The sequence below is a fragment of the Bos indicus x Bos taurus genome, chromosome 4, assembly GCF_003369695.1.
Source record: "Bos indicus x Bos taurus breed Angus x Brahman F1 hybrid chromosome 4, Bos_hybrid_MaternalHap_v2.0, whole genome shotgun sequence".
In the NCBI taxonomy this organism is placed as follows: domain Eukaryota; kingdom Metazoa; phylum Chordata; class Mammalia; order Artiodactyla; family Bovidae; genus Bos; species Bos indicus x Bos taurus.
This window is the reverse complement of record NC_040079.1, coordinates 16,538,771-16,556,297: the sequence shown is the minus strand read 5'-3', so window position 1 is coordinate 16,556,297 and position 17,527 is coordinate 16,538,771. Positions and strand designations below refer to the sequence as shown.

Here is a 17,527-nt window from a genome sequence, read left to right as displayed (position 1 = left end):
ATCGGCAGCCAGGACTTTGTATAAACAGGAAATATTGTCGGGTCGCCTTTGTTGCCCAAGCTTTTATCAGCATGGCTCTCACAACAGGGCAGCTGGGGCTCCAGCCCTGAACCCCATACTTTGCAGGTCTCAGCCACACCCCTCCCCAAGGACAGGGTGCTCTCCCAGACCATGCTCTGGGTCCCTGGTAATCCCTGTCCAAAAGGTTTCATGCCTACTTGCAGGCCTTCCCAGGGCAGGTCCCTTCCCCAGGCAGGGGACTGGGTAGGTGGCCAGGAGGCACCCCGAGGTCCAAGGGGAGGTGGAGGTGGTCGTAGGCTGGACACAGAACCCAGGAACTGGTGGGCTGCAGGCCGCCCTGCACCATCGCCCCAGGATTCACCAATGCCAAGTCAAGCCAGCCCTTCGCGTAAAAGTCTATTCAAATACTATGCAGGGTTACTCATCAGGGTGGAGGACCTCCAAGGGAGGTGGGGAGCAGCACAAGACAGAAGGCCACCCCAACAGGATTCAGGCTGGGGTCACAAGGGCAGGCCTGACAACAGGGATAGGGGTCAAGTTTTGGTCAGGTCAAAGGGAAAGAAAGGATGACTTGAAGCTCTACCTTAGAAAATCAGTATTTTTTAAAATCAATTAATTTTTAAAAATCTAATTCTGCATATGACGCAGCTTGTAGGATCTTAGTTCCTCAACCAGGGATCAGACCCAGGCCCTCAAGCAGCAAAAGTCCAGAGTCCACACCACTGGACTGCCAGGGAATCCCCCCCAATTTTTTTTTTTTTTTTAAGCCACTTAATGACTGAAAAGTGTGCTGAGGTTCTGTGAAACCTGTCACAATTGTATCAGTTTCTGTGATTTTTGTGTGCATGTGTTTTTGTTAATAAGTAGCTTGTGGTGACAAGCTGAGTAATGGCTCAGGGAAACAGAAGGAATGACTTCCTGACAGAAGGCCCTTTACAGACTGGTGCTGAAGGCACATGGCCTTGCTTTCCTGAGACAGTGGGAAGGAGCCCTCTGGGATGGGCTCAGGCAGGCACCATGGGCGGCAGGGCACCCAGGGGGACTGGAGCCCGGGACCTCCCTCTGGATTTTGGGAGAAGGTTTGTGGTTCTGACAGCCCTGTGGGAACCATCCTGATGGAGCTTCCATGGGCTGTGCAGCCCAGCAAAGCTCACTCAGTGGCCAACATCCTGGAGTTTCTGTGCCCATGGCTGAGGGAGCGCAATGCGGGGGGTGCCTCACTCTGCCCACCTCCAACTCTCAAGACGATGCCTCGGCAGCCTCTTCTCACTGCTCTGGCCTCAGTTTCCTCAAGTGTCTAAGGTGGATACAAGTGTGCAAAGCCTTCCCTGGGGTTATACTGTAACCCAGTGAGATCCTGAAATACTGTGATGCCAGTGTAGACTGTGAGAGAGCCTATAAAAAGAAGAGATTCTTTAGAAAGACAGAATAAAGTCACCCCATGGTATCTGAGGAATGTTGGTTCCAGGAGCCCAATCTCCTTGTATGCGCCAGTCCTTTACATAAAAATATGTAGCATTTGTACATAACGTACATTCATCCGCTTGTGTGCTATAAATCAGCTCTAGATTACTTACAACACCTAATACAATGTAAATGTTATGGAGATACTGGCCAGGAGCACAACAAACACAAGCTTTGGTTTTTAAAACTTTCTGCAATTTTTTCCCCCAAATATGTCCAATCCGTGGTTGGTTGACTCCATGGATGTGCAAGCTATGGATATAGAGGGCAGACTGTAAATATCATGGTACTGCTAACACCAGCAAGCTTCCCTGGTCCCAGACCACCGCCATACGAGCTGGGGAGGAACGTGGAAAGGAATGAATATTCACTGAAGCCTCGGGTCAGGCATGCTGCTTGGTGCTCTTCCGCACGCTCCTGTGTGACGCCAACAGCAGCCCAGGTCCAACACCACTGTGCACACACCTTCCCCTGCACCACATGGCTCACCCTCTGGCTGCCTCACTCCGTTATACCCAGGCCAGGAAAAATTACCTTGTTCAAGAATCATTTCGATTATATTAGTCCCCTTCTCTGCACCATAAAATGCCTCTCAAATTAGCACTCGTTTTAAAAAGCCTTTGGACAACTGATCCCAAACACTTACCAATCTCGTCTGCTGGTCTATTTTGCGCTTACACTCTAGCCAAGCAAAAATGACTTTGCAAATGAATTCCATTAGGCCCTCTGCTTGTTCACCTGGTTACGCCAGCACAAGCGATCTGACGGCTTCCGCTGTCACTCCGGGTAGGACAACCTCACTTATCTGACATCTTTGGAAATAAGGTCGAGCCACAGAACTGATCTATATGAATTAATTTCCTCTCTTCCAGGAACTTAACTCTTTAAGAGGCCTTAAATCCTTTTGGGGGAATAAGTCATGGAACAATTAAATCAAAGAGTTTCTTTATTTATAACCATTTTCTAATGGAAACATTTCTGTAACACATTACAGACATTCCCAGTCTCACTTAACAGAACATAAGGACCATCGATTAACCTCTTCCTGACGGTGCAGGTCATACTCATTAATGAGTAACGGTGATCACAGGTGTGCTGGAGCTGAAAATGTACCTGCTTCAGCGGTGTATGCTCCTACCAGCCCCACCCACCATTACAAATTTCCTTGAAATTCACTTTCCTGCAGAAACTCCTTCTATCAGCCTGGGTTCTAGTGTGTAGCGGACACAGAACTCTGGAGGGTGTAACTTGCTGCCTTTCTACAATTTCTGCAAAATTAACTTAACACGCTGCCTTTTTTTTTTTGGTCAGAGCTCTATTAATTCTTCATTAGAGAAAAAAAATCAAAATTCCACAACTACCAACAAACCAGAGTTTTCCCAATTGCTTTACCATGTGACTTTTGAAAGGACTCCAGACACGCGTATCATTAAAATCTGTTTCCTTGATGCTATGAAACTAGAAGTTCTCAATAGAACTGGCATGATGGATCACTGTTATTATATAAGTCCTTGGAAAATCAGCCCTTTATATTTAACTCCATAGGTTGAATCAAAGGGTAATATTGCTATAGAGGAAAATGGTACAAATATAGGGGGAAACAAAACTTACTGCAACATCAGGATGCAGTCTGTAACTATGCAAACCCAAAGTGCCATAACCCAATGTTAGGGCAGGTTCCAAAATGATCTTTCACTGAGGACAGACAGCACAGCCTGGGGAGAAAATCCCCTGTCCACTCACATATTAAACCGCATTCTTTCTGTGACAATGAAGGTTTTATGAAGTTTACAGCATTAGCACATGCAAGAGTCAATCAATCTTAATTCTGCTTAAACACAGTGGCATTTAATTAATCAGAACCTACTAGAGCAAAAGAAGTTAGGCAAGAATTGCTAAAACAGACCACTTTCAAAAACACTACAAATCTCTTCAACGCTGTGTTTAGAAATAAGCTGCTGGAAAACCACACAATTATTTTGCAGTTTTAAGAGTCTGCTGCTTTTTAAAAAATTGGCAACTATTTCAGCAGCTTACTTTCTAATGGTAAAGTCACCCATCAGAAAATTGCCAATTGAATGACGTTGCCCATCTCATCTTTTGTCTTTTGCACTGGCCCTAGACCAAAGATGGAGGGATACGGGCTACAAGTCTGACTTGTAGCCAGTGTCATGAACACCTCACTGACTCGTTGTAGAGAACCTGGAAAAACAGGTATGGCTCTGGCTGACTCAGAACCTCTAAAGAATCTGACAAGTGTCCTTTCTAAACCTGAATGAACCAATATTGCATCAAATTGTCAAGATTTTTCTGAGCCCTCTCTCCTCTTCTTTCGAGAGTAGTTCAACTTTATGTTTGTTTTTTTTTTAATGACTTATGTCAGCTGCATTCTGTATGTAGGATCTGTTAAGTAAGGTTCTAGAGAGCTACAAACAGAAGGGTGAGATTCAAAGGATCAAACAGAAGATGGCCTTGTTAGGGTGAGGGATGGTTAGACATAAGTACATACAAGAAAAATAAAGATCAGAACCGAGGAGAGAGCAAGCTAACCAGGGCAGGGCTTGTGTGACGTAAGTTATTACTTAGATATATTAAAAGGAAGTGTCAACTCAACAAGCATTTATGAAGCACCTACCAGGTTTAGGAACTGCATGGCTACTACTGGGGACACAATGATGACTCAGACCTGATTCTTGCCCTCCAGGGGCTCTCCATGAGGCAAGAACCCTGCAGTAAGGGGACCATTATTACAGAACTGTGTCCAGCTTTGATCACCACCATTTTTTCTGGTTTTGTGGAGAAATGAGAGCTCTCAGAGGAAGAGGACCCAAAACAGGCTCTGTGAGGAAAAAGCAACAGTGACTCGGTTACTGCCTTCAAGTACATGAAAGGCTTCAGAAAAAGACACTGAGTCAAAGAGAACAGGTTTGAGTGACAACAGACGAGATCTCAGGCCAACCCAAGAGTTTCTTGACCATCAGATTAACAGAATGCTGGAACTGGTCACTGAGGGAGTTCCTAGGGTGGTCTTTTCCTGGAAAAAAATTTTGTGGGTGAACAGACGATTCCAAGTTACGACTATTCACCTTCCTGAATGCAATAGGGTAAACTCATTTCTCCCGAGGTCCTCTCCTGTCCTGAGCTCCATGCTCTCGCGAGGAGGAGTTGGTCTTTTTCCACAACTTCCTTCCCTGAGGGATCTACAGAGTGACCACCCAATCTATATCCCCACCAATAAGTATCACAAAGCTACCTGGAATTAAGGATCTCAGCCAGGCAGCAAAGTCAGGAATTCATTCTCCGACAGCCACGTAAGATGAATAGGTCCGCTGGTGATAGAGCTGGGGACGCCAAATGCCAAAAACAGAAAGTCTCCAAGCGGCATGTGCAAATCAGAAACGTGGTGCATTTACAAAGGTATAAAATGTAAGTAATGAAAGAGGAAGACGGAATCTTCTGCAAATTAGAGATGGTAATTTCCAAGGAAATTTCTAAGGAGATTTGTAATAGGTATTTTCTGCATTCATAAATACTTTTTTGATCCCAAAGAAAATCTTTCTAGAGAAAATAAAGAAATGGTGGTCTTCCCTGTATACCTCAAGAAACATGAGCATGTAAGACGTAAGAACTGGTTAAAGTTCTGAAAGGCACACACGTAAAGGCATTCTATCTTGAGTTCAGCTCTTGCTTAGTTTTGATTTTCACTTCCCATCACCCCTGAACTCAAGGACAGGGACCCCACACAAACGTCTGTGGAATGGATGTTCTAAAGAAGCGCCCTGTCTATAAAGTGGGGGTGAAGGTATCCACTCTGTGGGTCTGTGAGGAGGACAAGTGGGTCACTGTAGGGAGAGGATGTGCCACAAACTAAGCTACAATTATTACCATGAACTTCAGGCATCTTGGCTTCTTTTAGAGGAAAAATAAAGACTTTCCTATATTCCAGGTTTTCCATTTTCTTTCTCTGCCTCCAGTCCTCACCCCTCCCAACGCAGTACTGCCACACGAAATGGAACTATTATGATTTGGGGCCTTTCAAGTTCATGCTTCATCGGATGTTATATAACATCTGCTGGCATTATTCTGAAACTCGCCTTTGACAGCAACCTGAAGAGCTTGAATTGTCATCGTGAGACCACCAGAAAGCACTGGCAAATGACATGTTCGGAGAACAATAAAAAATGTTCACGTATCATACCCTTTCGAACGTCGCTACTTTGTTCCACTCAAAGGTGGTTCCTTCAAGATCGGTCTCTACACAAGGGAGAAAGAAATAAAGAAACAAAAAATAAAATATGAAGAACATGAGCAGCTGCAACTCGCAGAATGCACCACAATTTTTTTTGTAGGAAAATCACGTTAGATGCATGGATCTAGTCCTTGCCTTGTGATCGAGTGGGTGTCTCCCCTCTGAGGAGGCCGTTCGTAAGTAAGCCACCTTGGGGCGCTCCCTTTCCTGGCTGGCTGTCTGGGTTACCAATGGATCCTGATAAAGGGCAAAGATTATCTTTCACACCTTGGGATATTTTCCCAGAGGCACAGCTGCAGCCCCTGAAACTCAGTTCGAACGGTTTGTTGCTTCATTTTTAGAGTTGCAGAGAATGTGCCATGGGAGAAGAGAAATCCTCTACCTGAAACCAGCAGAAGTTCAATGGGAATAAAGACTCTGGAAAGGTCACAGAGAGGGTCAAAAGAGGCTCTTTCTTCCCTGGCCATAGGGGGCTTATTGTTGCTGGTGCCCAAACTGGAAAAGGAATGGCAGGAGATTAATAATTGAAATGTTGCTATTATTGGTTTTCTAAACTATTTGTGGCTTATTCTTTCCCTGGAGTCATCATGCCTGTAAGCAGCTCAAAAGATAGAGGGATTTAACATGTACTGAGAAAATGCCTACTATAGCCTGATGCTTTACATATACTTGTTTCTAATGGAGCCCTGGAACAATCGAATAAGGCTTTGAAAAGAAGAAAAAAAAAAAAAGCTCAGAGAAGTTAAGTAACAGGCCCAAAGCCATACAGCTAGAGTCAAAGCCCAGGTTTCTGGTTCGAGTATTGTACCACACTGTCCGGGATCAGGGATTAAAATTAATTAATGAGCCTTGATTCACTTTTCAAATGTGGTAAGAAGGAAAACAATATTTATACTTACTCATTTTTAAAAATATAAAACATAAACACAGGAAAAGATATTTCTGAACATGTGTCATCAAATTCTTTTAATGGAAGATGATTCAGAATCCATTTCTTGGTAGGTGTCTTCAGGCCCATCTGATGACAGACTTTGATGCTACAGTTTGGGGAAGTCTGACTGTCTGAGCCAACACTAGTGGACAAGGCACAGCCAGGGAGAGAGAATACAATTTAGGGTCCTCTAATTTACACCTGTGGCACTGGAAAAAGCCTTGCTAAGCAAGTTGATGGAGTAAACATAACTGCAAGGAGAATGTTTAACCTTCTAAAGAAAAGAAATCTTTTTAAAGAAGTTTAACTTGATCAGTACCAAGCCATTGAAAACTACTATGCTATTTAGAAACCTATCCTTAAAAGCAAGCTGTGGAAGGCTGATCACACTTTCCTACCCGTTGACTTGTATTATCAAACATACCCCGTTTCAAACTGATCACTTCTCTCTAAATACCTGGCAGTTCAGAATGCTCCACTAATGCACTCAGGCCTTTACATCAAATCCTAGCCTGAGGCAATTGCACCCTATTTAAATAAATGAATATACCCCTGAATTCTGGCTTAAATGCCTCACCTGTCATTATCCTTCTCCTGAGAAGAATCCAGGGTTCAAATCTTTTAGTAGGGTGAAAACTATCAGAAATCGCTCTTGGAGAATTCCACAGGAAAAGCCCTGCTCCTCTGGGATACACACAAGGAGTCCATGTGCTCTGACCGGGATGTGGTAAAAATCAGGTTCGCTAAATCCAGGGGGCGTTGCCAAAGGAGGGAAAAAGGAGGTCACTGGAGTCTTAGAAGCACTCATCGCAGGAAGTAAATGTGGGTTCCGCAGTGCAATGCCTGATTAGAGGGGTCACCTGTCTGCTTTAGAGCATGACCAACAGTTGCTTTCAAACAAGACCCAGGCCTGAGCTTGGGCGGTGATGCTGGACTGGTTCAAAAGGGGTGAGGAAGAAGAGAAGAACTACAAAGATTCGAAGAAACTCTCGCAGAATCAAAGGGCACAATGCACAGGAATGATCAATAGAGCACGCACACAAGACTGAGGGGCCCAGGGGTGGCAGAAGTGACCGCGTAGGTCAGCTGGGACATAGAAGGCAGGCTTGCAAATAAAAAAAGTGAGCTCGAGACCTTTGAGATCTGAGATTATGCTTAAACCACAACGTCTTACACACCCACAGGTCTTTATCTGGTGTCGTGCCCTGAAAGAGCACGGTAGGAAGAACCTGAGTGCCAAGTCTTAGCTGCAGGGGGATGGCCTACATTCCGTATGGATTTAGAATGAAAGGAACAGGAGGGGAACACCACGGTTCCCAGGACGGCTTTCTACCAAGTTGACAAAATACATCCCAACCCACATACCCGGCCCCTTGAGAAAGGGAAAGCAGCCTGTTTTACTATAGTTCTGAATTCAATGCCAAGTTCCTTCTCCAATGCTCACCCGGAGTGTCCAGCAGAGGGAGTCTCAAAGAGGTACTTAATAAAGAGAAAATTGTTTCATTTTAACACTCCATAGACAGTGGGAGCATTGACTGTAGCCCCCTCCCAGAGACTCAGAGGAACAATGAATGCCCGACTGGGTCCTCCTAGTATGTTCACAGAGCCACCGGGCTCGCTCCATTCTGCGTGGTGGAGTGATCAGAAATTTTGTTTTGTTTTGTTGAATGGTTAAATGGACCTTGTGTTCTTCAGAATCAAAGAGGAAAGCCCCTGGAATAACATCTCTCTGTTGCCTTCTAAACAGGCCCCTTTGTTTCTAAGAGAGTCTGAAAAAAAATATTTACAGTCCATAGGTTATTTACAGCCTCGTTACCCAGGGCCTGACTGGTAACTTTATTCCATCCAGAAACCTAATTCATTTGGAGCTCTGGAACTAATAACAGATTTTCTTTTCAGATAAGTTTTTTTTTTTTTTTAATCTGCCTTTATAACAGAGATAAAACTATTAATGCGTTCCCTGTCTCACTGGCCATGACTGTTCTCCGGATTTATAGAGGATTAAAACCTCGCCCCTCCTCTCCATTCCGCACAAACCCTTGCCTCCTCTCATTTGGTATTTCATCCACAGGATATCTGAACAAAACCGAAAGAAAGCCAGATGGACTGACGCTCAAAGTATGTAAAGGCTGCTACTTCAATGATTTCATGAGAAAGACATTTTCACGAGGAAAATGACTGAAAAAAAAATCAGACACCCTTTGGTTCAAAATCCCTCCTACTACAAGCACACACACACACACACACACAAAACACACATCGAAGTGTAAAAACTTAGTTGATTCCGGTTTGATTTCTGGCTGGAAACTGACAGAACTGACTGAAGAAAAACGAAAGAGAGAGGGACTGCAGGGGAAACGGAGTATTTGTGCCTTCCGTTCTTGTCTTTCTTCCTAAAGACAGACGAGAAAAAGGACCCAACGCCAGGTGAAGGTGCACCGCGCAGGTTTACCCAGATCGGCGGAGACCAGCGTCTTGGCCGCCTCCCCGACTGGCAAACCTAAACTACATTTTCCCTTACATACGCTAATGCGGGGAGATTTTCGCCTATTTCATTGTTCTGCCTGGCTCTGAAATGGACTTTTCCTCTCTGCCCCCCTCGCATCACCTAGCCCCGCACATTCCGATCCGACAGCCCCCCAAAATCTGAGGCTCGCGAAGAATAAAGGAGTGTGTGTGTGTGTGTGTGTGTGTGTGTGTGTGTGTTGGGGGTGGGGGGGAGTGGAGGGAAACGGGAAGGGAGCTGGGAGGACGGAGAGTGGAAACAGATCACCCTAAAGGTAATTTTCTTTGGGGGGGGGGTGCTGGAGATGGAAAGCTACACCGCATCACCTTTATTTCTTACAAATAAATAAAAAGCACCGTCACGGGTCTGTCTTTTTCCCGGCGCCCCCTCCCACCCAATTTCTTTTCTTCGGCCAGTAGCCCACCCTCGCACACCCCCCACCCCACCCCCCGCCTCTTTCTCCACCCTGGAAATAAGATGTTTGATTCCGGATCCCGGCCGATCGCCGGGCGACCGAGGGGGTGGCGGGGAGGGGGGCGGGCGACCGGTTCGAGCCCCGGGGGTGGGGCGCGGGGACCGGGCGCCGGGGGGCTGCGGGCCGGGGGTGGGGGGGTGCTGCCCGGCGCGGGGCCGCGGGCAGAACAAAGCTCCGGGGGCCGGGCGGCCGGGCGGGCGGGGGTCGGCGGAGTCGGCGGGCCGGCGCCGCTTACCTTCGTACACGGGGGCCATCGGGGCCGGGGTGTCCGCGATTCATGGCAACGGAGAAGGGATCGCGGCGCGCGAGCTCGGCCCCCCCAGCCTCAGTCGGAATCTGCCATCTTGAGCCTGTGTCTCCGCTCTCGGCGCAGCCGGGGCCGCCAGCGCCCGCATCACCGCCTCACTTGGCCGGCGCCGGGGGAGGGGGCCGGGCGCCGCCGCCGCCGCCGCCGCCGCGGCCCGGGCCCTGCGCGGGGCTCCCGGGGGCTCCGGGGGGCGGCCGGGCGGGCGCAGCGGCCGAGGCCGAGGGCCGAGCGGCCGCGGCCCCCGAGCGGGTCCGCGGTGGGGCGGGAGCCGGGGCGGGCAGCGCGCGGCCAGTCCCCGGCCGGGGCTCAGCTCAGCATGGCTGTGTGTGTTGGGGAGGGGGGCGCTCCGGCAAAAGTTGCAAGGGAGGCGGGGGAGGGGCGGGAGGAGCCGGGGGAGGGGCGGGGGGCGGGGGGAGGGGGCGGGAGCGGCGGCCGAGCGCGAGCGACGAGCGAGCCCGGAGCGAGGAGTCCGCGCGCAATCGAGCGCCGATGGCACGGATGCGAGGCGGGGAAGGCCGAGCGCAGGGCAGGAGCGGCCGGGCCGGTGCAGGGAGAGGGGTGGGTGGGGGGCGGATCCCGGGAAGCCGGGGAGGTTAGGCGGCTCCGCCGGGCGGCGGTGCATGCGCTTCGGTTCTGATTGGCAAGGGAGCCGGTCCGCGGGGGTGGCAGCCAGAACTTTGTGTGCGCGCGAGCTGGGCGGGAGGGGAACCGACTGGAAGGGGATCCTTGGCCGCCGGCGGCTCGCCCTTTCTCGCACCTGGTTGGCGCTCCCCGAGATGGGTTTGGAATGAATGAATGAATGGAGGAGTGGGCGCACGCGGTCCTCCCCGGACTCTCGAGTAAGTGGAGGAGCTTTGGAAATCCAAATGAGGTCAGAGATGCGGGAGCCATTCGGCGCACGCTTATGAAATGCAGCCTTCGGGTGTTCGCTGTATTCCTGCGGGAATCTGGTTTCCGCCCCCATCCTCAGGTCTACGAGGTCTGGAGGGTTAAACCCCTAATCCCTATCACCTAGACGAGTGGTTGCCACCGATTGTTTCCCAGGCCTCTGCCTTCCTCAACACTCATGCCTCACAGAGCTTCAGACGCGCTCCAGACTCCCCAGCCCTGAGGCTTGCCAGTCCACTCCTGCAGCTAGTCTTCGGTTCTTTAATGGGATGCCTGCCATCGCCCCCAACTTAAGAAGACTTGATCTTCCTCTTAGACAGTGTTTTTAAAACTGTGGGTCGTGACGCAGTAATTGATCATAACAGACATTCATTGGACAGCAACCAACTTTTTAAAATAATGAAATGTACTAGAATAGTACACTGCCCTTAGAGTAATTATTTGTTTCATAAACCCTTTGTTTCAGTTATATATACTGGACAACTGTACTGGACCAGGATACAAGTTGTATTTCCTGCTGTGGGTCATGGGTCAAAAAAAAAGTTTAAAGTCTGTATTTGGGGGATGTAAAATAATGAACAAACCATTATTTTCCTACCACCTCTTACTTATCCTTCCCCATCTCCATGCCTTGTGACAAACCCCCTCCAAAAAAACCCCCAAAGACAAGCCCTTTTATACACTCGCCTTGTTTTTTTAGTAGTACATCATTCCCCCTTTGCCACGGATGACCTTTGATTCTGCTGTCTTCCTTGCCCCTATATTCAGTGCTACACTTTGCACTGCTTCTCTGAGCCTAATGTCATTCTGATTTGCAGAATCCTTGACTACCTTTGCTGAAGGGGCTCTCAGAAATAATCTGGGCCAGCCATGCCCTTCTAGAACTGAAAGAATGAGGCCCGGGGAAATGAAGTATATTATCCAGTGTTACACAGTGTTAAATCTTGGGGTTCCGTATGGAGATTCCTTTAAAAACTAAAAGATAGAACTACCATATGATCCAGCAATCCCACTCATGGGTGTATATCTGGAGAAAACCATAATTGGAAAAAATACATGCACCACAGTGTTCACTGCAGCACTATTCATAATAGCCAAGACACAGAATCAAACTAAATGTCCGTCAACAGAAGAATGGATAAAAATGTGGCACATATATACAATGGAATATTACTTAGCCATAAAAAAGAATGAAATAATGCCAGTTGCAGCAACGTGGATGGATCTAGACATTATCATACAGACTGAAGTAAGTCAGAGAGAAGGACAAATATCACATGATGTCACTCATGTGGAATCTAATTTTTTAAATGATATGGATGAACTTATTGACAAAAAAAGAAACAGACTTACAGATATTGAAAACAAACTTACGGACATATGCACACAACTATAAATAAGATAATCAACAAGGACCTACTGTATAACACAGGAAACTCTACTTAATATTCTGTGATAACCTATATGAGAAAAGAATCTGAAAAAGAATGAATATATATATATATAAAACTGAAATTATTTTGCTGTACACCTGAAACTAACACATTGTAAATCAACTATACTCCAATAAAATTAAAATTTAAAAAAAGGGAGAAAGTAAAATCAATCAATCAACCTTGGGGTCTTGTGTTTTTTGCTTCACACCATCATTCATCCCTTCCTTCTATCCCCTTGTCGTCTACAGGTCACAGCCCAGTTTACCCTAAGCACTTCCACCTTCCAAACACACAGCTCTGTCCATGCCATGCTCCTGCTAACATCCTTCAAAGAGTCAGCCTCTGCGCTCAGGGCTGATTTCCTTGCTTCTTGGCTCTTAATCAAGGCAGGCAGGCTCTGACTTACCTTTTTAAGCACTTGAGTTGAGTTCAGCAAGTCACTGCCTCTCCAGCCGGACTGGTTTCCTCATGGTCCTCTGCCAGCCTTGCCCATCTGTGCCTTTGTCCAAGCTGCTGCTTCCCCGCCAAGGATGGCTTCTCCATCTTCTGTCTTTAATCAGACTCTACCTGTGCCTGACTCATTTCCTCCACAAAACAGCCTGAGGGAGCATAAGTTTAAGACAGGCCTGGGTTCCAGTCCCAGCTCTTCCACTTGGTAGCTGTGTGAATTTGATCAAATAGTTTATCCTCTCGGAGCTTCAGTTTCCACATCTTGATTATAACATGACTAGTAATTGATCCTCCATGCTAGCTGTAAGTCTCTATCATGACCTTTACCATACAGGTTTTATCTCTCATCCCTTTCCAGTATTACCTAATAGAACTTCCTTCAGGAATGGAAATGTAACCCTTGGTGGCTGCAGAGTGCATGAAATGTGGCTGGTGTGACTGAAGAACTGAATTTTTCATTTTAGTTAATAGCCAACATATGGCTGGTGGCTACCATACTGGATAATGCACATAAACTGTAAGCGCAATGGGGGCAGAGACCATCTTGACTGACGTTCTATCCCCAGCAATGAGCACATTGCCCGACACATGGCAGGTACTGCACAAATATTTGTTCGATGAATAATTAGCTGTCATTTGCTCCCTTATGCCAAGCACAACACCAAGAATTTGGTGTAACTTATTTTGTACAGTCCTCCCCACGGCCCCTGGGGTGGGATTAGATTAGAGATAAAATGTGTACAAAGGGCTAACAGATAGTAGAGTTCCATAAAAGGTGGTTATTTTTATCATGCAAACCTCCCTGTGACCAATCCGGCTGATGTTTATCTCTTCTTCTTCTAGGAAGCACAGTTCCTGCCTGTTATCCACACTCTGTTGTGCTCTGCACACTCCAGTCTAGATGGCTGATGCTTCTTTTCTGTATCAGCACCCTGTCCCCACCACTGGGCTGGCAGCATCCTGGGGCAAGGTCCGTGACACACTTGTCTGCATGTCCCTCGGCTCAGAGCTTGCACGGATCCACGTTTAGCAGTTGCTTCTAACTTCATCATAGCTGCTGTCTAGCCGTGAGTGACTCTAAGCAGTCTCACTCTCTGGAGTGCCTCCTCTGTCCCCCCAAAATTCATATGTTAAAACCCTAACACCTGAGTGCCTCAGATGGGGACTATATTTGGAGATGGGGGCTCTTTAAAGAGGTAACTGAGTTAAAGGAAGGTCATTTGGGTGGACCCTAATCCAGTACAACTGGGGTCCTTCTAAAAAGGGAATTGGGACAGAAACATAAAGAGGAAAGATCACATGAAGACACAGAAAAGGAGGCCCTCTGCAAGCCAAGGAGAGGGGTCTAAGAAGAAACCAACCCTGTCAACACTTTGATCTCAGAGTTTCCAGAACTGTGAGAAAATTAATATTCATTGTTAAAGCTGCCTGCAGTGTAGCAGTCCAAGCAAACTAATATGCACCCCCTAGGAGGTGAATCCGGAGAAGGCAATGGCAACCCACTCCAGTACTCTTGCCTGGAAAATCCCATGGATGGAGGAGCCTGGTGGGCTGCAGTCCATGGGGTCGCTGAGAGTTGGACACAACTGAGCGACTTCACTTTCTCTTTTCACTTTCATGCATTGGATAAGGAAATGGCAAGCCACTCCAGTGTTCTTGCCTGAAGAATCCCAGGGATGGGAGAGCCTGGTCTGTGGGGTCGTCTATGGGGTCACACAGAGTCAGACATGACTGAAGTGACTTAGCAGGAGGTGAATTAAAGTGAAGAAAGATCACTCGTGTCCAGTAGAAACATCTTGAGGGCAGCTTCCTTCCCACAGGAAGGAGGAAATGAGCGTGGAACTGGAGTCCCATAAAAGGAGAAGATGATGGAGCCCAATAGACAAGGGCCCCTCCCATGCCCACCTGCTCTTCAGTCACTGTGACCACAGCTGAACCATGTGATACACAACTTCAGCAGAAGACGGTCAGCTGAGCCAGCATGCTTGGCATCGCATAGGTGGGGAGATGTTCTTTGAATGGACTTAGGTATGTTTTCATGAACTGGCAGGTTGAGTCCACTTACCTGTTTCTCTTCTCTCCAGTGATTGCAATCAGGTGAGTGGGATATAAACCACACAGTGAAATGCCACGGAGGGGCAGCATGAGAGCTGGAAGGGAGAGAGTCTGAGACAGAGGCCCACAGGGCACCAGTGTTTGAAAGACGGAAGACAGAAAAGAGCAGGAGAGAGCAGGGAAGAAGCAGGACGACTTCGATGCACAGCCCCTCGACATCCCAGGGAAGAAACCACTGCAAAGGGAGGTGAGGTCAGCCATGCTAATCGGAGGTCACACGAGACGCAGGTGGGGGGGCGTCCAAAGGACTGGGCAACAAGAGTGACATTAGTGCCTTTCGTGAGACTAATTATGGAGCAAATGTAGGGTTCTTAATTCAGCTGAAAAGAATGTGCAGGGTTTGATAGATGGAGACGGGAGGAGGGGAGAAGGGTCAGGGAGATACTAGGAGAGGGCAACAGATAGCATTCCAGACCCAGAGCAAGACCTAAGTCCTGGGGTGAGACCTGAGATAGGGCCAGGAGCTAGCATGATTGGTTTAGAGAGAGTAGGCATTGGATTTTGCTTATTTAATAAACACATGAGCTCCTAGACAGTGTTCCATTGTTAGTTGCTCAGTCCTGTCAGATTCTTTGTGACCCCATGGACTGTAGCCCTCCAGGCTCCTCCATCCATGGGATTTCCCAGGCAAGCATACTGGAGTGGATAACCATTCCCTTCTCCAGGGGATCTTCCTAACCCAGGGATTGAACCCAGGTCTCCTGCATTGCAGGCAAATTCTTTACCATTCGAGCCACCTTGGGTGAACTCCGGGAGTTGCTGATGGACAGGGAGGCCTGGCATGCTGCAATTCATGGGGTCGCAAAGAGTCAGACACGACTGAGCGACTGAACTGAACTGAACTGAACTGAAGAAGTTAACTAATATTAGCTCATTTAACAAATCCAATATTTTACACTACAGAGAACTCTGGTTTGCCGAAAGACTACTTGAGAAACATAAGCAAAAGCAAGAGAACTGGAAAGGATATAGTAGTCCTCTACAGCAGTTCTCTCTTCTTCATTTGCCTTTCTACAAAACGGCACGATCTTTCTCAGGGGTTAGCAGTGGCACCCACTCCAGTACTCTTGCCTGGAAAATCCCATGGACGGAGGAGCCTGGGAGGCTGCAGTCCATGGGGTCACTAAGAGTCAGACACGACTGAACGACTTCACTTTCACTGTTCACTTTCATGCATTGGAGAAAGAAATGGCAACCCACTCCAGTGTTCTTGCCTGGAGAATCCCAGGGATGGGGAAGCCTGGTGGGCTGCCGTCTATGGGGTCACACAGAGTCGGACACGACTGAAGCGACTTAGCAGCAGCAGCAGCAGCAGCAGAGTAAACATGGGGGAGCTTGGACCTCATTTCAAGTTCATTTTGCTCACCGAACTGGTGATGAAAGGTCTTTTCTTTGTTTGTGCCTGTAGTTGTGAAAATGCACAGCATCACACTGTTCTCGAGGCCACAAGATGGAGACATTTCTCTTTGAGGTGTGTGTATTCAGGTGTGCGTGTCTTGTCCTTCCTCTCAGGGTGTTCGCCGTCCGATGCTTGTGCCGGCTGTCCCTCACTCAGTCTTGCTGTGTGGTACCCCCGTTTTCCTTCCTGGTCCTTATTTCTGGGTGGGAGCCTGTGGCTTTGTCTTTGAGGATGTGGCCTGTGCGTGGGAGGGAGGTGATTCACTTTTTTCTTTTCAGATCACGCCTCTTTTTGGGCCTCTTGTTCTTCGTGTGTTTCCCTCTGCCCCTTTGACGGTGTATCTGTCTCATCTTCTTTTTCTCTGTGTCTTTCTCCCTCTTCTACACATGATTTCTTCTCTCCTTTCCTCTTTTTTATGATTATGTCTCTTAACAAGTCCCAATACAAGCCTATATTTGCCTTAGTTATTCTTAAGACATTACTGGGCTTCCCTGGTGACTCAGTGGTAAAGAATCTACCTGCCAATGCAGGAGACCATGCATCTGATCCCTGATCTGGGGAGATCCCAATGCCAAGGAGCAACTAGGTCCCTGTGCCACGACTATTGAATCTCTGCTCTAGAGCCGGGGAGTCACAACTGCTGATCCCACATGCTTCAACTACTGAAGCCAGGGCCCTAGAGCCTGTGCTGCACAACAAGAGAGGGCACTGCAGTGAGAAACGTGAGCACCGAAACTAGAGAAGAGTCCCAGGCAGCAATGAAGACCCAGCACAGCCAAAAATAAAATAAATAAATAATTTTTTTAAAAAAGAAATTACTTCATATTTCTGCTTTAAACCTTTGATTGTCTCAAATGAGACATTTTGCACAGAACTGATGTTTCATAACTACAGGACACTCCTGAAACAAAACCTTCAGAGGCAAGGTATTATACCACAGAGGATGTGAAAGGCTGGACACTGCACTCACACCGGGAAAAACAGGAGCTGTGGCTTTAAGGGCAAAGGGTAGAGCGAGGCTTCGCAGGGTGAAGGGAATCTGATTGTGGAAATGGCAGCCTTGGAGGAATTACAAGATCAGGGAATAGGGAAACATCATTCATTTTCCACTTCTGCTCCTAGAAGAAAAATGATCAGACACCTGAACAGGGATTCAGGAAAGGCAGAGAGAGGGAACAACATTCAGCAGAAAAGAGAAGAAAACAAACAAAAAACACCCCAAACCATAATCAGCCTATGAATGTAAAATAAAAGAAGGTGTGATGTAGACACACAGAAGACAGGGT

The 17,527-nt window shown here is 47.5% G+C and overlaps 1 protein-coding gene and 1 long non-coding RNA gene across 3 annotated transcripts in view; one reads left to right on the top strand and one right to left on the bottom strand.

The window, feature by feature from the left end:
* Positions 1-10,074, bottom strand: part of HIPK2 (homeodomain interacting protein kinase 2) — a 204,404-nt gene extending 194,330 nt beyond the window's left edge. For both annotated transcript variants that reach the window (XM_027538855.1, XM_027538856.1), the window contains exon 1: positions 9,882-10,074. In XM_027538855.1, coding sequence (XP_027394656.1) covers positions 9,882-9,900 — 19 coding nt within the window. In that variant the 5' untranslated portion in view covers positions 9,901-10,074. The remainder of the gene's footprint in view (positions 1-9,881) is intronic.
* Positions 10,075-14,426: 4,352 nt separating this feature from the next.
* LOC113891853 lies at positions 14,427-17,045 on the top strand. Its single transcript, XR_003510889.1, has 3 exons — positions 14,427-14,726; positions 14,812-15,029; positions 16,251-17,045. It is a non-coding gene; the product is annotated as an uncharacterized LOC113891853 (long non-coding RNA).
* Positions 17,046-17,527: the final 482 nt, after the last annotated feature.